Source organism: Medicago sativa, chromosome 6 (assembly GCF_051527215.1).
Source record: "Medicago sativa cultivar Bolivia chromosome 6, Bolivia_mono, whole genome shotgun sequence".
Lineage (NCBI taxonomy): Eukaryota > Viridiplantae > Streptophyta > Magnoliopsida > Fabales > Fabaceae > Medicago > Medicago sativa.
Genome location: NC_140754.1, coordinates 29130693 through 29154622, shown reverse-complemented (window position 1 = coordinate 29154622; position 23930 = coordinate 29130693). Strand labels below are relative to the sequence as shown.

Here is a 23930-nt window from a genome sequence, read left to right as displayed (position 1 = left end):
TCTAAAAAAATTATGACAAAATAATGAAATATTTAGAATGACATTTTAAGATAAGCCATTCAAACAAATTTTTCATTTAATGTTTTCCTAAAAAAAAATTATTAAAAAATTTCTAACAAAAACATATTACACTACAAAAATATATTTAAAATCAAAACTATAACATGCGGTTCTAAATCTCTAATCATGGTTTGAAAACATGTACCTTAGCGATGATGAAGATGAGGTACTCACTTTTCAGAGTCAAACATCTTAGCAATCATGAACAGATCCTACACACTGTGTCTTGTTGCATTGTTTCTCACATAAGCCAATTTGTAGAACCTCCTTGCCGCTTGCTCTCCAACTGCCTGTCCTGACCTCGATCCTCCTATCGCAACGCTTTCCCACGTTGTGGTCTCACATAATGCCAATCATCCCCATCTCTCCCTGTTTGTGGCACCCTGCTTGGAACCCTTCCCCCTTGTTAGACCTCACCTTCGGAGAAAAGGACTACCGGTGCGAAGACCCTCGGTGGCGCCAAGGGCCATCGCCTCTCTCTCTAGCTCACATTCTATCAATCTCTACATTATCATGCATTCATCGATCAATTTGGTCTCTAAACCAATAATTGATGATGGCCTGCAAATTGTTAGATGATAATATAATTTATAGATCTTTTGGTTAATTTTAATAATTTAGGGACCAAATTTGTGAGAGAATGATAGTTTATAAATTAAAATAATAATAGTCATTCATTTATTAAATTTAATTTCATGTCGAACAAAGAATTTTCTTATTTCACATGATTAAATAAACATATTTAGTTTTCGTGAGTTCATCTCAGTTAACAAAGATGTAGAATAATATATATAGAGATAGAGATTCCAACCCTGGATTCCCTCTAATTACTAGACTATTTAACTAAAAAATATATTTTATTCCAACATACATGCACAACAATACAACATATTATAAATGTTACAACCAAATGCCTCGTCCACATCAGGGATTAATGTTACAACAATTTAAAACACAAATGGGATAACAGCCTTAACATTTTTTGGGAAATCTTCAAACTTAGAAAGATACCAATTCCTAGTTGCATGACTCCTACCTAACAAGTAGAAAGTGGTGCCTATAGCAAAAATCAATGAATACAATATTTGAGAAATGAAAAATACCCCATAAAAATCAATTATCTCAAACATATAATGAGGACATATCACAATCCCAAACAAGCCACCTTTAGGAATCTTGTATTCTTTTTCACCTTTTCCTCTCAATTTTGATAGAAGAAAATGATGGTAGAAATTGCCAATGATACCAACTAGGAACAACACAATTCCTGGATACATCAAATTAATTTTTGGTTCTGGAAGGTCCTTTGTGAGGTGTTGGCCATAGATCATAGTTACGGTTGACATAAAGTAACTCAGAGTGATTGGAATTTGCAGAATCAAGAATCATAGAACCACTAAATTTGTGAACAAACAGAGACTGCAGAATAGAGTAAAAACAACATTATGAAATACCATGCACAACAAAACTAAAATCAGTATTTTAACTACTGTAAACTAAAACTTTTTATATACAAAAAAAAAAAAAAAGGTTTAGGGTTAAATATGTTTAAATAAAAGGTTTTGCGGGTGGAGTAGAAGACTTGATTATCTTTTTTGAGTCAGTGCTCTATAAAACATTATTTAAATGGAATTTAGTGTTATTGAAGTATTATAAAATTTAGTGTTAGAATATGTTTTTGATCCCTATAAATATTCAAAACCTAATTTTTAGTTCCTATAAAATCAAATCACATTTTAGTTCATGTAAATTTTCCGTCAAAACGGTTTTAATCCTTTTAAAATATTCATAAACATTTTTGGTCCTTAGAAATTCTAAATGAAATTGTCACATAGACTAAAAAAGTGTGATTTTATTTTGTAAGGACTAAAAACAAAATTCTGAATATTTATAGGGATAAAAAAAAAATCTTTGAAATTTAGAAAACTAACCGGCTCTAATTTTTTTAAGAGTGATAAACTCTATAGTATCTTTAAGTTTTCTCTTCTCCTTTCATCCAAAAGAGGTGGTTTTGGACCATATTTAGACCTGATATCACCTTTGGGCATATTTTTATGCCGCTATTTTAATCTAAATAAGTAGTTTTCATAAATATTATATTTTTCTTTCGTATTTTGATGTTTGTGATTTTGTCATCTCAGAGCAAAGTTTTATCTGATTTCTTGTCTTGGTGTGGTTGTTGTTCGATTTGTTTTCTTTTTGCATTGTTTGTTTGATAATTTAGATTGATAGAATTTCAATCAAATATTGATTCAACCAATGATTATGTCGTCAACGTTGCATATTCGAAGATATTTGTATTCTGATCATTTTGATTTCACAACATTATCGGTAGACATTTTTTTGTTTTATGCTAACAACTCAGATGTAATGTGTTTATACGTATATTATCTTTTTACATTTTTAACGATGTTCAATTTATTTGTGTAAGCAAATATTTGTTTTTCAAATTCTTTGTATAATTGATGTATCTGATTTATAATATATATTATAAATAAATAAAAAACTATTTAATGTAATAATTAATGTATCTTGAGTATCATTTACTTATATTTAAAATATATATTATTTATCTTTCAAAAAAAATATTGTTTAATTCTTTTATTTTTTCACCTTTTTCTAAAGGAGGATGGAGGGTTGGGGGTTAGGAGGTTGAGAGTGTTTAATTTATCTTTGTTGGGAAAATAGTGTTGGCGGATGTTGGTGGACAAAGGGGGGTTGTGGTACCGTGTTTTAAAAGCATGTTACGGTGAGGAGGGTGGTTGATTGTTGGAAGGGGGCAGACATAGCTCGGTGTGGTGGAGGATGTTATGTAATGTTCGTGTGTGGGGGGGGGGGGGGGGGGGGATAATTGGTTTGACGGGAACATACGAAGAGTGGTGGGAAACGGCATAGGCACATTATTTTGGCATGATCATTGGGTCGGGGAGTCGCCTTTGCGACACAAATATCCTCGACTATTTGATTTGGCCGTTAATAAGGATTGTACGGTGGCCGATATGGAGAGAGAGGGTTGGGAAGACGGAGGAGGGGCGTGGGGGTGGCGTAGGCGTTTGTTAGCCTGAGAGGAGGAGAGTGTGAGGGAGTGTTCACTATTATTACATAACTTTGTTTTACAGGTTAATGCTACTGATAAATGGAGATGGACTCTTGACACTGTACATGGTTACTCGGTGCGGGTGGCATACCGCTTCATTACTAGTCAGGGTGATCATTTGGATAGGAGTCTTGTTGACAAGGTTTGGCACAGGTACATACCAACAAAGGTGTCTCTGTTTATATGGCGCCTTCTCCGCAATCGACTTCCAACTTGAGGCAACTTGTTGAGAAGAAATATACTTCACGCAAATAATTCTATGTGCGCGATCGGTTGTGATGTTACTGAAACAGCAAGTCATTTATTTTTATGGTGCGATAACTCCTTTACTTTATGGTCCTTGGTAGCAGCTTGGTTAGGCTTGTCGTTGGCTTATTCTAATGATTTACGTCGGCACTACATTCAGTTTTGCTCTATGGCGGGTTTCCCTCGGATTTACAGCTATTTGGTATGCTTGTGTTTGGGTGATATGGAAAGACAGAAACAAACGTATTTTCCAAAACGAGGCATCACATGCTGTCAATCTTTTGGAGAAAATCAAACGCAATTCTTTTTTGTGGATGAAAGCAAAGTTCATTTATTTTAACTACAGTTATTATGACTGGTGGACTCGTCCGCTCCTTTGTATGGGAGTGCACCAGTAATTCATTTTGTTTATTTTTTGAGGGTGCATTCTTTTTAGGGCACCAGGTTGTCTGTAAATACTTAGCGGTTGACTCGCTTTTTGCACATCTTGTGCAGGGTGTTTCATCCGCAATTTTAATATATCTCATTTTAGCTTGTGCAAAAAAAAAAAAATTGTGATCATGTAAGGTTTGATGACGAGTCTAATTGAAATAGAAGTGACTAAGAATTTTTGATGATGTGGAATAGCGGATATATATTAAAATATCATTTACTTGATAATCGTCGGGTCATGAAAAAAACTCGAAGAATCAATATATTGACTAAAAAAAATTATTCAAGTGAGATGGACACCCAATTTTATGCAAAACCGTAAGGTATTATATATATATTGATCAAGGCTTAAATGCACTTTTGGCCCCCTATGTTTGCCGTCGTAGCAATTTTGGCCCCTTAACAAAAAAATGCAATTTTTTTTGAGGAAAAAAAAATGCAATTTTGACCCCCTAATTTTGCTATGTTTAGGTAAATATGCTTTTTGGGCCCCTTATCTTTACAAAAACGTTGCGATTATGACCCCCTTTTTGGGACGTGGCGGCTACGTACTCAGCATGGTTGGAAAAATTATGGGGTGAAAATTGCATTTTTTTTTGTTAAGGGGCCAAAATTGCTACGACGGCAAACATAGGGGGCCAAAAGTGCATTTAAGCCATTGATCAAATCATCTCACTATATGTTCTTTTAAGTGTGACTTCAACTATTAAGGTAAAAAAAAAAAAAAGTGTGACTTCAACTATTCATTTAGGTATATTCTTCATTGGAAAATGCTTAAATGCACGAGAACAATATTCGTACAAAGCACACGAAAGAGTTATAAGCTTGCATTTAATTTTTCTTCTAAATTTGATTTGCTCCAAATGACCAGTTTAGTTTCACGTGTGCTTGTTAATGAGAAAGGACTAACATATTTCATTTTTGGTGGTGTTTTTCCAACTCAATCTTGCTTGTTTGTCAAAAGGTGAAAATCATTTTGTAGTACTCTCGAAACCCAAGATGTTACAATCGAAGCACCGCTTATCTAGATGTTTTATTTATCTTGGTCCATCATTTATTTTAAAAACTACACCATATACTAGCATCCATTTACATAGAAAATCATGTGCAGATTAACTTGTCGTGCACTTTCGTGTGTGAGCTTCTGTCGTACCATTTAGCATCGCCCGCCATCTGACTCACAAGATTGTCTTACGTGACGCTGACATAAATTTTTTTATTTTTCATTTTTTTGTTGGCCACACATGAAATTAACTTATCACAACATATTTAATTTAAACAAAATAAAAAAGAATTTAAAATATCTGAAAATTAATTTTCAATAATTTAGAAAGTCCAAAAGATCAGAAAAATATTCAGATTTTTTTCCAAAAATTGTAACAATCAGAAAAAAATTAATTATACAGTCACATCATCAGTTTTGCACCTTTGGAAAATCTTTATTTTACAAGGACGGAATTCAAACAAAATTTTTACAAAGGAAAACCGAAATGACCAATATTATAGGAGGGTAAAACACTATTAACCCTAAAACAAAACTCGCGTAGACTAGACACTTTTATTTCCATTAAATAAGTGTCAAACATTATCAAAAACAAAGATCAAAATTGATAACAAAAACTATATGTAAGTCTTAAATTGGAAGAAATAATTAAAATATTTATAGAAAAGAAAATCTTGATGGTGGTGTGAGACCATAAAGTATTAAGTATTACCTCAAAGACCCTCTTGAAGTAGTGAAGGGTCAAAGCACCTTGGAAGGATTGTAGATCTTAAACCTTCATTAGGAAAGATCCAAAACGACACTGCACCAGCTAGAAAAGCAGGAGTATAGAGCAACAACATACCAACCTTACTTGACAACTTAATTTGCTTTCCACTATTGGTTTTGTTATTATTTGCATTCCAGAATTTTGAATAATTCAAATGCTTTCCTCTGATTTCAGAAATACCATAATTTGCAAGTGCAACAAAACTTATAATTGACATGGCTGTGACAAATATAGAAGATGGTGGTGGGAACATGAAGTTAAAAAACAAAGAGGCCATAGTTTCTTTTGCTATTTTCTTAGCTACTTTCCCTATTTGGTATGTTCAGATCTTAATGAAATGTTGTAGCAATTGATAAATGATTAGCCATAATAATATAATAATCGAATAGTAATATAATAATAGAAACGTGGTGTTCTTCACTGTTCAGGATAATTCTAAAAAATATATATTGGGGACAAGATCTAGAAGATGATACTACTATAATTCTAAAAAATATATGTTGGGCAATGACACACATAATCATTATAATGCGGTGGATTCTGGACACTTCTGATTATTTCCTATATTATGATTTTAAAATAGTAAAGACTGATGGAACATAGCCAAAAGTGCTACCCATATATGCTGATGACATAACTCACCCTCCACCCCAAATATCCAGCCTACTTTAACAATATTTTTTTTTAAAGAAAAGATTCTTATAACATTTCATTAATGATAATAGATTCAATACAATCGGGTATTTTATAATAAATTGTGGGACTAGCTATTAAAGTGGCTTCACCGGTAAGAACATGGGTAGTCACATTTGTTTGTCTCCGACTAAACTCACCCCATAGTTTGCAAAAGAGGAAGAGAAAATATTCTGACATGCTATAATAACTTGGCCAAACTCTGTTGCATCATGGCGATGAGAATTAAAAGCATTAGCGGTTACCTTGGACTCAACCATAAAATCCACACTATCGATCGGCATATCTGCTAACCATTGCAATGCATGAAACAAACCAAGAGTTTCCCCAACATCAACAGAGTACTTTGTAGGAAAACTCATAGTTTGAGCAAGGATAAAAGAGCGATCTTCGTCGCGTAAACAGACCCCAATGCCAGTACGGTTCCAAGAGGAGGAGAACGAAGCATCAATGCTACACTTTACCCTGTCTGGTTGCGGCTTCTACCACAAAGAAGGACCTATTGGCGGTGGAAGTGTCAGAATATAAAGAGGAAGAAGAAGTTACTTGTGATGCAAGTAAACTGAACAAAGCTTGAATAAACCCTAACTGCCAGCTGTAGCTTCTGTTGAGACAGTTAGAGGAGTAGTGTTAGTATGTAGCTAGTACATGATAGATGTTATAGTCTCTCTTTGGCTTATAAATAGATGCTAGCACATTGTAAATTCATTCATTCATTCAATGATAATTTTCTCTCTTTTCATTCAGTTTTACTCTCTTTGAGTTTCTTATTAGGAAGCACATGCCGAGACTGCGGTTGTAGGAGTTGTTGAGAGGTGACTCTGTCATGTTCTGATCCGTTCTGCATAGATAAGGATTGAGAATGAGAATGCGCTGACAGCCACTCATGCATAAGGTGTCGAGCCCGATCAACAACATGAACACAAAAGCTCTTGTTCATTTTGCCACAATTTGAGATTACGGTGCTTCCAAAGGCTCCATAACACCACAACCATGCGTTGTTTAAGGTCGTCTGTGAGCTTATAAAACAATGCAAAAACAACATCTTCCATTGTAATGTTATTGTGAATTGCGACACGTACGTCATCACCTAAACCAGCTATCTGCCATATCTGAACAACAAAATGACAGTGAAAGAAAACATGTGCACCATCATCGTCTTCATCGTTACAACTGACACAACCTTTAGGACGTTGCACACCTTTATCATGTAGCCGTACTCTAGTTGGTAGGCACCCACGACAAAGACGCCATACGAAATTCTTGACTTTTGGTGGTACCTTCAGCTTCCATAAACTGGACCAATAACCAAGAAATCGCAAATGTGAAGTGTCAACTAGTTCTTCCAGACAAAGCCTGTATGCACTTTTCACCGAGTAAAAATCATTCTTTTAAGCTTTCCAGACTAAAAGATCCTCTGAAACTTGAGGGACCAGCAGTGTGGTTATAATATCGGTTGCCACATCCTCCGGAAAAAGCTGAAAAATTAACTCCATATTCCAACGTTTCTGTGTTGCATCAATAATATTATTAACTGTGAAACCTTGCACTATAGGATGGATAGAAGCGTTACTATCAATACATTTACCATTTCGGAGCCATGGTACCTGAAGGTGTGGAATAGAGTAACATGTGCCTACGCACTCCCGTGCACCACCTTGAACAAGGAAACATGCTCGAAGAATAATGCGCCACACGTAACTCGGATTATGACCCAGTATCGCATAAAGATAATTACTCGAGGGGAAATACCTCGCTTTAAATAATCAAGCAACAAGAGAGTTCGGTTTAGTTTGTAGCTTCCATCCTTGTTTACCCAACATAGCGAGATTAAAAGCCGTCAAGTCCTTAAATCCCATGCCCCTGTGAATTTTGTGCATGGATAATTTCTCCCACAACAACCAATGAATACCACGGTTATTGGAACCGTCATGTCCTCACCAGAATGAATTCATCATCCTTTAGATTGTTGTAATTAGTGACGAAGGGAGTTGAAATAAGCTGATAACATACGTAGGGATTGCCTGCAAGACAAACTTAATCATCACTACTTTTTACATAAAGTAGATTGGGGGAAATTACCCCACTACTCTTTTTAAGTATTCAATATTTTTTAAGTTGGGGAATATTTTTTTTCAAAGTTTCAAGACAAGTTTGGAGGAAGAAAACACTTAAAAAGATGAAAAAAAAAAGGCAAAAACACATTAACAGTTGAAGCAACACGTCACGGGAGTGCTGTCATGCATCCCAAGTGTGTGAAACATTGTTGAAAAACATTGTTTTTAGCATGCACGCGCGACACGCATAGCCCCATGCACGAGGTTGAGAAGAAAAAAAATTTAATTTTTTTCTCTGCGGGTTTGAGGAAGAAGTTTAGTTTTTTCAACCCAAACGCATCTAGAAACTTGCCTATAAAATAAGAGTCTCATTCACAATTATTCATTCAGAACTTGGTGGTTCAAGAGGAGTCCAAGTACTAGGAGCATCAACGGAGGAGTCTCTCTTCAACCTTTGTTCTTAGAGTATGTTTTATTTCACTTGTATTTTGTCTTTAGTTACCATGAGTAACCAAACACCAATTGATCAAGGTTATAAGGTGAAACTCTATTTTATTGTTGGATCAAATTGTAATTCAAATCTTTTATTCAGTTATGATTTGAGATCTATATAATTTTTATATGCAAATGGCTTAATGCTTTCACGAATTCTAGGGAGTGTGATATATTTTGATTGAACATAGGAATAAGCTACATACGTTATTATCGTCTACTTTTTGAATGTTGCATACAAACTTCATTATTCCTCCCTTAGTAAGATACGGTTAGACCTATCTATTTAATTTACTAAGAACTATTACTAAGAACTATTAAGAGTATGTGGTGAAGTTCTAAGATTCCTAAATGAATATGGTTCCTTTAGATGATAATTTAGGAATTTCTACTATGACTATGTTTAAATTATCTTTAAGAAAGCAAATCCCTGCCATATAACGACCATATTCCACTATGTTTAAATTATCTTTAGATGATAATTTAGGAATTTCTACTATGACTATGTTTAAATTATCTTTAAGAAAGCAAATCCCTATAGGAATGACGACCATATTCCATATACCCCATATAACATGTATGACATTTAGGGTGATTAAGGAGAAACTTGACATATGGTGGGACGTTAGATCCCACTAGCCACTTAAATAGAAACCTTATCTCAAACCGATAATTGTTTCAATTGATCCAAAAAGAAAATAAAGACTCCTAATCGCTGCAAAAATATGCAATCAACCCCTTATTTTTCAGTAATCAACTCAACTCTTTTGTGCAATCAAATCAAACTAGCAAACTCCCCCATTATGTTTGTTTACTATTTAATGTTTTAATAAGTTTAGCTAGTTTCATAGTCTAAATGTCAATCCCTACGAAGACGATTTACTTACTACTTTATTACTTGCATACAAATTGGTGGATTTGACAAATTTAGTCATCAATCCTTTCTATCAATGTTTGTCATTTAACAATGTGAAGTTAATAATTGTTTGTAACTTAAAGGACTAAAATGTCTAACGTTTGTAACTTAGGAGACTAAAGTGAACCCTCAAGTACAGACATTCATAAATTTTCGAAGAAAAAAAAAACACATTTTAAAGCAATGCCCTTCAATCAAATATTTTCTAGCGAATTGATTTTTGTTTATGAACGAACAAGTCCATGGGAATATATAATTATGGCTTTAATATGTGTTTCATCCTTGCAATTAGGGGTCATTTAAAAATTAGTCCCTGTAATCGTTAATCGTGGCAAATTATCCTTGCAAAGTTTAATTAATCATTTAAACTTTCGTCCCTCCCCCCACTTAATCACTGTCACGTCACTAATTAGCTGACGTGGCACATTGACTCAGCAAAATTTGGCTTGAAGTGACGAAAATGCCCTTCCTTCTCTCAAAGTGCGGCAAAATGACGAAAATACCCCCTAAGAACATCTTCTCCATCAATACATTAATCTTCAATTCTCCATCGATCCATTCATTTTCAACTCACTGTGTTTATTCATTCCCTTTATCAAACAATGTAACTAGGTAGGTACAGCTAGCACCACCACACTAGAGCCCAGCAAAGAGCTAGCCGGAAAAGAACAAAACCGCAACCCTGTGGCAGAGAAAACAACAAAACAATTTTGGTTATGAATCCAGACCTCAACGAAAAACAACAAAACAATTCCAACAGACATCATAGCAACACCAATACTACTACTTAAGGCACTCTTGTGGGTTTCAACAATTTTGGTTATGAATCCATACATGTTCAAAAAATGGAAAAAGTTGAAGCTGGGTTTTTTATTGGGAAGAAGATAGATGGGAGCTAGTTATGAATCCACACACGAATTCCTTCATCGAACTTGAATTCCTTCATCGAATTCTGAAACCTAAATAGGAAAAATTTCGACTCAATTCATGGGAATTCGCCGTCGCCGTTGCTGTTTTCATATAAAAATTCTATCTTTTTATGTTTTTGTTTTATGGGTATTAAAATTCAGTGTTTTGTTTTTGTTGAATTATATTGGAAGCTAAATCGAACCGGAGGAAGGAGAAGCAAGGGAAAGGTGGATGGTGAAAATGGCAACCGATGAAGAAGAAGAAGAAAGAAAGGAAAGAATTGTTCAGCCATCGCTGCATTAACTGGGGGGATATAGAAGCTCCACAGCCTACCAATTAGATAGGCCAGAACTATCATGAGTTTGGTAGTCACTATTGTCCGTGAATTAATGCTAGAATAGTCTTCATTAACCAAACTGTTGTTGGGTGGAGAACAAGGGGGAGTTGCAGGTCAATTGCAAGGAAACGAGAGGGAAAAGAAAGAAGATGAAGCCATGGGTATTTTGGTCTTTTCAGATTTTTCTGATGAGTCTAGGGGTATTTTTGTCCATTCACATCATTATTAAGTTAATAAGTGACGTGGCAGTGATTAAGTGGGGGGAGAGACGAAATTTTAAATGATTAAACTTTACAAGGGTAATTTGCCAGGATTAACGATTACAGGGACCAATTTTTAAATGACCCCTAATTGCAGAGACGAAACACATATTAAAGCCTATAATTATTAATTAATCTTATCGATTAAATGACATTTACAACCTTCCTCGAAAGGTCAACATTCAAAGTAAAGTTTTTATACTTAAGGTGCAAGAAGTTCATGGACCATTTTTTTCCAGGACTACTATAGTCAACATAAAAAGTAATAATCTTGAAGTTATTTGAAGTTTCAAAATGTATAACTTCTCAAAGTAAACTGTCAAACCAAAGTGTACTGAAGAATTCTTTTAAGGATTAGTTAGATGTGTGAGCGAATTTCAGTGCTCAAGATTCAAATAGAAGAAGATACTTGCAAGAGAAATTATCAAGGTGGTGTAAGGAAACTTGGCATTCATGCACCTTAGAAGTTTATTTGTTTTTTTTTAGGGTTAATTAAGTAAATGGTCCATGTAAATATTCATAATTTTGTTTTTAGTCCCTATAAAATAAAATCACACTTTTCAGTCCCTATAAAATTTTCCATCAGCATTTTTAGTCCCTATAAAAATTTTCCATCAGTATTTTTAGTGTCTGCTAAAAACTTCCATCAACATTTTGGTCCCTAAAATGCTCAAGGAAAATGTGACAGAGACTAAAACGTGTGATTTTATTTTGTAGGGACTAAAAACAAAACTGTGAATATTCGTAGGGACTAAAAACTTAATTAACCCTTCTTTTTATATAAAAAGTAGATTAAAACTCGTTACAAAGCAGTTCATTTTTGTTCATCAAATTAAGCCTATCATATAAACACATCATCCTTCACAAGATTACACATCTTACTGGATGTTTTGATCAAACAATGTATTCATCTCAATTTTATCAATATAATACCATTTTCCTTTATCTTTGTTTCTTAATCTATCCAATTTTACCTTCACATTTTCATTTCTTATACACGTCAACTAACAGCCCTATTAATGATCAATCTTGAGTCTTAGACAGACCTTCCATACATTTCATTATAATTTTAGGTGAACAAAGCACTATTACATTTTACTTTCTACCCATTTAAGACATATTGAACAACAAATACACCTTCCAAACATGCCAGGAACAAGATCCATGTACATTAAAATACAAGAATGTGTTAATAGATTTTACTGAATTAAGATATATTTTATGTTGAAAAAGTGTAAAAAAAAATGCCAGGAACAAATAAGATATATTTTATGTTGAAAAGTATCTTAGTTGATTGTCTGTGCTTGTTTAAATGTTTGGTTGCTGCTAATTTTACTCCATATATTAAAGCATTGGTGTGTGTTTTATCCAAATTCACAATATTTTAAAATCAAGAAATTTCGGTAATTTTTTCAAAGACTTAAACTTCTCGATTTGGAACAATTAACATTGGGATTGAGCTATTCAAATAAGTGTGAATCACGAAATTGTTGATTGGAATATGAGATAATTGTAGCGCAAATCAGAAAGGTGAAGGTTTGAAAAAGAAGGGTAATTGGTTCCCTTTCTTTGTGATGGTGAAAAATATTTCGATGACTAATGAAATTGGTTTTTCCTGTTGAATTATCTCAAGAATTCTTCCCTGAAGTTTAATTTCATGGATGTGTAGCCCATAGTCACATAATTCGTGTAATCAAGGGAGAATTGCGAATTGGTACGTGAGTACCGAATTCGGATACTTCGGCGTATTGGTACGCACAAACCAGCGAACCAAGCGTACCAAAGCATGGTTACCGCTGATTGGTTAAAAAAAAGGTTTAGACTACAAAGTAAATATAAAATGAATCACCATGAGTTGAGGACTGAGTGAGAAGAACATGAACAAAGAGTGGAGAGTGAGAAACTTGGTAGAAGAAATTAGGTAAAAAAAACTCTTTTTTTTATAGCTCACTATATTTATTTAGGTATTATTACTACTACGAACCGGAGCGTACCGAAGCTGTATACCCCTATACATACCGAATTCTTCTCCTGTCGCGTACCGCGAACCCGTACCCCTACCGCATACCGGAACGAACCGCGAATTATGTGACTATGGTGTAGCCTCTATTGTGAAAGTTGTGATGTGAGGAAGGAGAGAACTGGAATAAACAAGAACTGGAGGATGATTCAGAAAAGTGAGACCATGTGTGTAGAAATGTCAGCTGAACCGTTAAGACCCTCTGATCCCTCACAATAAAAATCCTCTTATATATATATATATATATATATATATATATATATATATATATATATATATATATATATATATATTGGTATTTATAGCTTTTGGATTACCACTTTAAAAAAAATATTGTACTTTCCCACTTTGTGGAGCAAAGACAAATTAATTGTCCTTAGGCCGAGGGTCATTTGAGTATACTTTCGGCTCGGTTGAGGACTTAGGGTTGGTTTATGCGCAAAGCACTATTAACATGAAACCAGGTCTGCTTAGTTTATCTAAGTGGACTATGGTTTTAAAACACGTTCTCAAAGGAAAACTAATGCTCAAGTTTGGATCCGATTGATGGAACTTGGTCAGGAATATTGGCATAATCGTACTCTTCTAGAGGTTTCGGGTGCTATATGTACTCCTTTAATTATTGATACTCCTACAAAATATACTTTTTGTAATATTGGTTGAACGAGACGACTTTGCTTTAAAAGTCCAAGTTACTTATGAATAACTCACTATTTTTTGCTCATATTGCGAAATTATTGGTCATGACGTCACGGACTGTCGTTGGATGATTCCTTAGAAGGTTATGGGAACGGTGCATTGTGTTAGGAAACCTCCATATGTTCCAAGGAAAACAATTCAAGAATATGTTGAAAATGTGAATGGTATTATTGTCGCACTGACTATTACTCATGTTGAAAATGGTGAAAATGTTGAAGCAAGGGTCATGTCTTATGATGCAATTGTTGTTACTAAGGACGACAATGTTGATGCAAATGTCGTGTCTTATGATTCAATTGTAGTTACTAAATGGTAAAACTATTGCTATCAATGAAACACATATTGCACCTCCACCACATTCTTTGAAGCGTGACACGCTACATGTCCATGCACCCTACGCATGAGACGACCTCAAGGGATGCCTAATATACCCATGTGTGTGAAACTTTGCGTCCATGTGCTTTTATGCAGTTTTAACTTGTTTTCCAAGATGGATCAGAGGAAAAAGTCCAGATCTCATCTCTCAATCACTAAATAATGATGCAATATAAATAGGGACTCTTGAACATACTTTTATTCATTTAGAAAGCTAGCGGTACATGGCAAGGGTTAAGCATCATAGCTTAAAGGAAGAGGGTTTAATTTCCTCCTCCTCTTGTTCTCTATAGTGTATGTTTTCTATTATTTTGAAATGATGTCGGTTTCCATGAGCTAATAAACCTCTATTTATTAGAGTTCCATGATGAACCTCTTTTTATTTATTGGATTCAATTAATAAAGTTTTTTATTCGGTTTATAATTCAAGTGTTTGCTTTAGTTTGTATATGTTTGTTCTCATGATTTTCAACTATCGGTTAACCTAATCTCTAGGTGGAGGTATAAGACTGACAATTCAGCCTCTGTTCGAACAAAACAATATTAAATTGATTATTTTATAAATTAAAGGAGTCCCCCTTATATAGAGATGGGAGGTATAGGTGTCGTTGTTAATGGAAGAGGACTATTGTTCAGTAGTAATGGCTACAGGAACCGTAACTAACAAACATTACAATTTGGTAGTTTTGGGGGCTGTTGTGATTTTGTGTTTGGATCAGAGTCCCATATTGCTATGTATGTTGTAACACCTTAAACCCTTAAAGCGATAAATCACACAGATAATACAAATCATACAAAGGATCTAGATGCTACTTCTTCTATAAGTTCCAGTACATGCATAAATAATTTTTCAAAACATCGCAGCGGAATAACATCATAACATCTCATCAACAGATAAATAAAATCTCCAAGAAGTCGTGCCACATATATCATAATACATCACCGAAATAAATCTCGAAATCTTAATAAAATGAGTGATAAACCTCATGAAGCCATACAATATAAATAACGACAGACAAACATCCTAACCAAAGCTCGACTCTAAGACTCCAAAAGCAAAAGACGAGGTAGCTCCAAAGCCAGCCTCCAGCATACTCACAAGCAAAGCAAAGCAACTAATCTTGCACTCCGTCTACCCATCCATACGAATAAGGTAGGCGATCAACCAAACGACAACTGGATGTTAGATAACATTCCACAATTAAAGTATAATCAAATGAAGGTAAAACGACACAATTAATTTCAAATAATTTTAATAACACTTCATTAAATTATTCACAACAAACCAACATCATTATTAAACATCAAGCATGCAAGCATAATAATACAACAAGTACACATTCAACATATTCACCAAATTTCACCAAGCACATAATTCACCAAGTTCACCAATGCACATAAATCATCAAGGCTCACCAAGCACATAATCAAATATGACACATTTAACCAACCATCAAATGTATGCAATGCGCCTATATCCATGTGGTACTGGTCGTCACCTCAAGATACAACTGTATCATAGTCGTCATCATTTGAATACAAAGTATTCTACTCATCTTCGTTGGATATAAATATCCTGGTCGTTTTCATTTGATATAAATATCCTACTTATGAATGCATGAACATATGACTCAATAATGCACACGTTCGACAAACAAATCGTCATCATTTTCATCTTCATTTTTCATACATGCATTCATCACCAATAACGTCATCATTTTTCATGTAAGAATTCATCACCATTAATAAATCATCATCATTATAGTCATCATCATAATCATCAACACATCATGAAGAAATCATCAGCAACAAATATTTATCACCACAAAGCAATAACTTCGTCTCATATAACATAATTCACATAAAAGGCGTCATATAGCCACATCATGATAATCAACATATCAAACACCCAACAACCATTGTTTCATTCTCTTTTCATCATATCATCTTGATTACAAAGTAATTTGCAAGTAATCCGGTCATAAAATCTCAATTTGATAAAGTTCAGCTATTTTGGTAAAATTGTCGATTTCCAAATATTTCACCGAAATGAAGTTTCAAGTATCAATCATACACTCAAGACATCCCTGCATATCACCTATCATCTAGGGAAACATTCACAGCATTTTTGTTTAACAAAGTTACTTCATTTTCCAAAATTTCACAAGTTCGTCTCATTTTGAACATGCTTTAAAACCAATACTTTTCCTCAAAATTAAACCATGTTAAGCCACTCATTTAAGCTCATTTAAACCTTATTCAAGTAGGTTTAGGGGTTAGGGACTTTTAGAGATGCAATTGAGGCCTTAAAATGCGAAAAATCAAAGTTCAGGAACCATACAACATGTGCACAGTTGTACACTTTAAAAGGCACGGTCCAGAGGGAAAGAGCACGGTCGTGCGCCTCCTAGGCACAAACCATGTGTTTTCCTGCTGAAAAAGGGTGCGCGTTTTCGCGTGTAAAAATCCGTTTATAGCTCTGTTTTTGATCCCGTTTTCGCCTATTTGTCTGTAACTCTTAAACCTATAATTCTCTCCCCAAAAGTGCTTAAAAACAACTTTTACTAAAAAACCCGATTTTTCTCCCAAACAATTTCTCATCAAAACAAAGTGATTAAAAACAGAAGTTCCATCATTCTAACTCATTCTAACAACTTCATCAACTCATTCAAATTCATTAGAATCAACTTCTTCATTTTCAACCCATTTTCACCAAAAATTATCAACATATTTGCAATACCCAATGCATGAATTAGCATCAATAACATAACTCAACAACAATCTAAGTATAAGTTCATGAGTTTATCAATAATCAACAACAACATCACTTTTCATCATTTTAAGCTAAAAGTTCGACATAATTATTTTAACACATAATCATCATGAAGTTTAAGCATAATCAACAAGTTTATGACCAATTTCACATACCCAAATTTATCACATAAACATGAGTACAAAAATCAACATATAAATTCATCAAAATCACAATTCTAAAATAATCACTTATGACCCATAATTGAAAATATAAAATTATATCTTAATTAATGAAAAGAATCTATCTCCCTTACCTCTAGGTCTTGAATCCACTAGCTTAAGCTTCAATCTCTTCTCTAGCTCTCAAACCCCAAGCTTTCTCTATCTTCTTATTCTTTCTTCTTCTCAGAGTTTGTGATCTACTTTCTCTCTCTACCTCTTAAGTTTGTGAAATAAAAAATGAATTGAAAAACCTAATTTTCTCTTAAGAGTTATGCTTATATAGTCACCGCTTAATTGGGCTAGGTTAAATTCTTCTTATTGGGCCTAACTCCATCTTACTAACTAATTAGAAATGTTACTACTTACTCATCTTAGTAAAATGTCTAATTATTACCATCTAAAAAATAATTACCGTTAGTTACCTCTAATCTTAGTAAAAATAACTATTAACCTCAAAATACTTAAATAATCTCAATTATAAGATTACTAAAATATCCTTTCTTAATAAATAACCAAAATACCCCTTAGTCTAAAATTGACTAAAATACCCTTCTAGACCAAAATTCAACTAATCTCAAATAAAATACACACAAACACAATTAATCACACATAAACACATATATGAATAATAAAAATAATTCTAGCGAAAAACAGGTTGTTACATACGCCCCCTCGCGGGGAGGGGTGTGAAGCAAGTAACTGGCCCAATGGGGAATTGGGGTTGTTTGTTATTGGGCTTGGACTCAAATGGGCTTACTCATTTGGGTTGTCAATAACAAAAACATAACATAACCCTAACTCATCATCTTGTAAACTCTATATAAATGTATGATTTTACTTTGGTTGAAAATACTAGAAAAGGTTAGCGGCGCTTCGCCGAAGCTTGATTTCTCTCTTTCTCTCTAGCTCACTGAAACATCACTACCTTGTGTTCGCAAATAATAATAGGTAGCCTTCTACTATCTCTCTATCTTTCATTGATGAAGAGAATATGTACGCATATATGAATTGATTATAATAATTACCGTATGGTGAGATACAAGTCTCAAATCATCCATATTGTTTATTATCAATTGCATATAATTCTTTGGATCATTATCAATATTTTAATCTTATATTGTTTTGTCTTCACCAGATCCACGAACATGGCATCAAAAATCACTTTAAAGATTATCATTTTAGATCTGATCAAATGGTTATCATCAAGATTTTTTGTATTTCTAAGCGTTGTTATAGTTTACCCTATTGTTTGCTTTGATAATGTCCAAGATAAATCATGTTCGAGTGTAATTCCTTTGATTAAATTTGGAATAAAGAAGACAAAATTTTGTCTTTTTGAAGAAGGTAAGCCTATTATTCATTATAGCTTAATTTGAATTAATTTCTTTTTGTTTTTTGGATTGACATTAAAAGAATAATTATTTATTTTGACTTAATATTTTATTTACTCTTAAACAAGTACCATAAGAAATCAATATATTTTTTTAAAAGTAATGATTATAATTTGAATGTTGATTTATGTTTTTTCGAATGGATAAAATCAACCTTTGTTATAAATTTTGTATATTGATTCCTAAATCAATTAAATTACTGGTGTAATAGATCCATTAGGGAATTAAACATTACGTGTATATTACAGGTGAGGAAGTTTAAGGAAAAAGTTTGCTTTGAAAGCCCAGAATTTATTTCCTTCCCTTGAGGGTATTCCTCAAATGATAGCTACACTCGACGTGTATATTTCTGCCGAGAATAAAGTAAAAGGAGAAGCAGATTAGTATGGTATACTCGGTGTGAACCCCCATGCTGATGATGATATAGTTAGGAAATATTACAGGAAGCTAGCTCTCATGCTTCATCCTGACAAGAACAAGTCCATCGGATCCGATGGGGCCTTCAAGCTTATTTCAGAGGCATGGAGTATACGTAGAAGAGCAGCTTATGATGAGAAGATAAAAGCAAAACCACAGAAAGGTTCAACCATTTTTGGTGGTTCATCGACAAAAGCGACGGCAAATGGGGCAAACAATAGTAAGAAGAAAACGCCTTCAAGTGGAAACACTCATAAGAATACGGCTAAAGAACCCACTTCATCCTTTGTCAACACATCAAAATCTACATTTTGGACTACTTGCCATCGATTTCATATGCAGTATGAGTATCTCGTAAAGTATCTTAACCTTAAACTCATCTGTCCTAACTGTCATGATGCATTTGTGGCTGTAGAAACTAGAAACTAATATGCCTCCCAGCAATTGAATTGTAATAGTCAAGTGCATAGTTGGCCAAACCTAATCATCTATTATTTGTGCCTTTTATGTATTTAAACATAATTTTTTTTTTTGGTGTTTGTTTAATCATTTATTTTCTCTAGATTCCAGTTCACTGGTCCATCAAAACCATATGATCCAATTTCTAATATGAAGAGAAAATCGCGACGCACATGTAAGTATTAAAAAAAAAATAAACAATATAAGAAGGTCAAGCACAACATTTGATTATATTTTTATGCAAATGAATCATCACTCTCACATTCTACTTTCTATCCCTTTAACACATATTGAACAGAAAATACACATTCGAAACATGCCTTGCAGAAATTATGACCAAATGGTGTTTTCACTGGTGTAAACATGATCTTTTTTTATGCTTGGAACAAAAACCTTGTACATTAAAAATACATCAAAATGTGAAAAGATTTTATTGATTTAATATTTTAAAATTGAGACATTTAGTTGATGGTTAAAAGACTTAAACTTATTGATTTAGAACAATTAACACTTTGATTGAACTAATCAAATAACCAAATTACACACAATTATGATTCGAAATTTAAAATGTTGAATTGACTGGTATGGTTTATAAAACCTTAGTTTTAACATGCAATAGGATTGACAAAAAAATTATTTCAAGCAAAAGCACTAGGATTAAAGAAAAAATCATTTCTAGCCCAAGCCTCAAATCGTCCATCTCACCATGATTTGATCCATGAGCCTCCTTTACTTTTTTTCTAAGTCATCATTTGTCTTTCTTTTTAATTCATTTATAGCCTAATTCTCCATACCGTCCATCTTACCATCTGAAACTCCATTACAAAGTTTAGGCCCTTCTACCTTGTTGTTTTGGAAAGCATCATCAACGTTTTTGCCATTAAATATTTCCTTTAACTTTGCTAGCTTCATTTTCTCGATTTTCTCCCATTCAACTTTAAAACCTTGATTTCCACTTAGGGAGTTTTCTTTCTTTGATTTTCCTAATTCATCTACAATAAACTCCTATAATATATACAACTAATATGAAATATGACACATTCTTGCTCATGTTATCATTAATTTGATTTGAATACATGAAGGCAAGCCTTATTAATCATGAAACAAAGTGAACTTATTGTGTTAAATACATAAAATGGGTGAAAAGTAATACACCTTTTTCAACGTAGATTCCCTTGGAGACAAAATATCAGTATTATTAACCTTGTTTAATTCTATATATCTTTTGAAGGCAACTTGATAAACATTTTAGACTTCTATTTAACGTCGGATGCCTTGGTTGTATGAGCTAGAGCACCAGTAGGTAGTTGACCTTCTTTTTTATCCTATAAGTTTTCTCTTGTTTCAAAACTAACTTACAACATGATACAAAATTAAAAAAACATTTTATCCTATAAGTTTTCTCTTGTTTCAAAACTAACTTACAACATGATACAAAATTAAAAAAACACAAAACTTAATTTACATTTAAACCTTAACTTACATACAACGTCTGTAGTTGCAAATGCATGTACTGATGAGATGACGTTTAAATAGCTAAACGGCTGAGGCATGGACCTCTCATTGGGGTTAGCTAAATGGTCCAAATCATCACGATCCATTTAGAAACAATAGCCCAATTACACATATTCATCAACTCATTAATAATTTACACAAGAGAAATGCTAGGGTCACACCCTCTAACACTCTCTTTTAACACACCCAATGAGAATTAGCCAAATCACCCACTTTTTTTATTCAGTTAACTGGTTACCGATTGTTCAGGTTGAGTGGAACAACATTTTGTTACTTTTTTTTATAAGAAATAAAAACACTTTGTAGAGTGAATTGATGTTCTTAAAAAAAAAAAAAACTGCAATCTTTGGCAATCTGCCTCACTTCATCTTTTCTGTCGTCTCTTTTGAATTGATGTTCTTAATTGTTTTCATAGTTATTGCAAGCTCTGTCGTCTCTTTTGCGAAATCCAATGTCTTTATCGCTCTCTGATGGTCGCCGCCACCAGATCTGTCGAAAATTCGGCGACCTTTATCCGCTTGAGTTTCAAGTTGTGTAGCCAATGGCCACTGATATATTGGTCGCGTGCGATCTATTCCATTTTCAGAGTTGGGTTCAATTTTTTGTTTTCATTAGGTTCCATGTTTGTTGTTGGTTTGTCCATATTTATTTCTAAATTCTTTCTTTCTTTCTTTTTCCTGTTGTCGATCAAATCCTTTCTCTTTGCAATAGGAATAATAAAAGAAAATGATGATTTGGCTAATTATCAATGGGAAGATGATTAATTGATAGCAACGAAACTGGGTTTGTGAGAGACTGGGAGCTTAAGGAGAGAAGATGAAAAGCCAAAATATGATTTAATTAGAAAAATTAAATAAAATAAATGGCCAAGAAGAAACCGGTTACTAGGTAAAATTAAATAAAAAAGTAGATGAGATGGCAAGTTATGATTGGGTGTGTCAAAAGAGAGTGTTAGAAGGTGTGACCCTAGCATTTCTCTTTACACAATAGACCATAATTTATATTAGGGTTAATAGTGCTTTACCCCTGTAATATATGTCATTTTCGGGTTTGGCCCCTGTAAAAATCTTGTTTTTGTTTTCGTACTTGTAAAATTCTTTTTTTCCCGAATCCCTAATAGGCCATTTTCACATTTTTTTTCCAGAAATTTTGGTTTTAATTTGAATGGCCTATTAGGGGGGTATTCTGGAAAAAAAAAATTTACAAGGACGAAAACCAAAACAAAAATTTTATAGGGGTCCAAACCCGGAAATGACATATATTATAGGGGTGTAAAGCACTATTAACCCTTTATATTATAAGATTAACTTATAATAATTGATTATTGTCAATCCATAATTGTATAATTAAATAATTAATTCAATAGTCTTCCACTTGGATGACAACACTTAATTATTAAAAGAATATAAAATTTTACTTGTCATAAAGAATTTAAATCTTAAAACATTTATGTATGGTCGAAGCACTAATCATTCAAAAGAGTAGTAAGCTTTAATGGTGCAGAAATTGAATCCGATAGGGAAAACAAATCATACAGATCAAATCCTCACATTTCTAACAAATGATGATTTTATAGTGACACATTTGAGTTTAAAAAAAAAAGTTTCATTAAACAATGGCCCAAGCATTTTAAAAAATGTTATAACAAACTCCCACTAACCCAAAATATCATAGACTTAATCAAATCATTATGAGTTACAATACTCATATATATAAGTTTGTGGTTGTTTACCGGTGTTTTGGGCAAACTACGGGCTAGTTCTGATTCTTATAAGCAAGACCGAACTAGAAATCTCAGGACATGTTGTGCAAAGGTTTTGATCGTAAACGGTTTGAAAAAAGGGTCACGAGATGCACTCGGGTTGCTTATAGAGTAGGACGGGTTTTGAAATAAAAAGGGCATTGTCTCTCGACAGGTTTGAGATTGCAAGTAAGAGCAAGACAAAATTGAAGGAAAGGGTAAAAGTTTAAACACATAAATTTAAAGAAAATGTAAAATGCATTGCATTAAAAGTAAAGTGGTCTACAAATCTGTTTTCGTACATTTTGTATAACTCGTTTACTTAGACGCCGGTAGTTTGAGTGTTGTAGAATTTTTATAAATGATTTGAGACCCATTTTCCGACTTGGAAACATTTATTTATACGAGAATAACTAACTGGTGAACCACTAATCCCATTTTCAACACTTTCTCCATCTTGGGCAACCGCTTGTCCCAAGTTTGCACTAAGGAAACCGCTCTTGAGCTTGAAATCATGTCTTTCCGCCTTGACTTCTTTCTTCGACGCGATTGCACTCTTAGCCTCGCTCTGTCAAACTTCTGACTATGTGCGCTTGGCTTGCCATCTTGTCGAAATCTTCAAGTTAAAATGAGACAGGCATCGATTCCTGCAAAGTTAAAGGTCAAACAAATATTGACCATATTAAATGAGACACAATAGCTGTAGTTGCAAATGCCTTTACAATTTGAAATTATATATCATTCAACAAGTCAACTTATTTTGTCTTTCTCCATATCTGAACTAAACAGACAAAAATCGTTGTGTTTTAATAAAGAACACAATAAAATAGTCTACCATTGTACACTTGGTAAAATAGAATAATTCAGAAAAAATAACCTATCTAAAAATAAATAAAAATGTGATCCAAAACTCCCCAAGAGGCATTTGTAGTAGAATCTAAGGACACAAGGCTTCCTATTTCTTAGTTTCATACATTTATCAGTCAAAATCGTTGTTGTTTTTGTTGGCACTTCATTATGGTAAACCAAACAAACAAATTTGATAGCATCAAAATAAACATTAAAC

At 33.5% G+C, this 23930-nt stretch overlaps 1 protein-coding gene and 2 pseudogenes across 2 annotated transcripts; 1 reads left to right on the top strand and 2 right to left on the bottom strand.

Annotated features, from left to right (window-relative positions):
• Positions 1 to 826: 826 nt before the first annotated feature.
• Positions 827 to 5968, bottom strand: LOC146914378 (steroid 5-alpha-reductase DET2-like; annotated as a pseudogene). Its single transcript, XR_015014156.1, has 2 exons — positions 5551 to 5968; positions 827 to 1479 (listed from the first exon to the last, which is right to left on the bottom strand). The product of XR_015014156.1 is annotated as a steroid 5-alpha-reductase DET2-like (transcript).
• A 442-nt stretch (positions 5969 to 6410) lies between these two features.
• Positions 6411 to 7902, bottom strand: LOC146914377 (uncharacterized). The gene is made up of 3 exons (XM_085721055.1): positions 7889 to 7902; positions 7383 to 7596; positions 6411 to 6782 (listed from the first exon to the last, which is right to left on the bottom strand). Exons 1-3 carry the CDS (start codon positions 7900 to 7902, stop codon positions 6411 to 6413), a joined length of 600 nt encoding a protein of 199 aa, XP_085577181.1.
• Positions 7903 to 14075: 6173 nt separating this feature from the next.
• Positions 14076 to 19582, top strand: LOC146914376 (uncharacterized; annotated as a pseudogene).
• The last annotated feature ends 4348 nt before the right edge of the window (positions 19583 to 23930 follow it).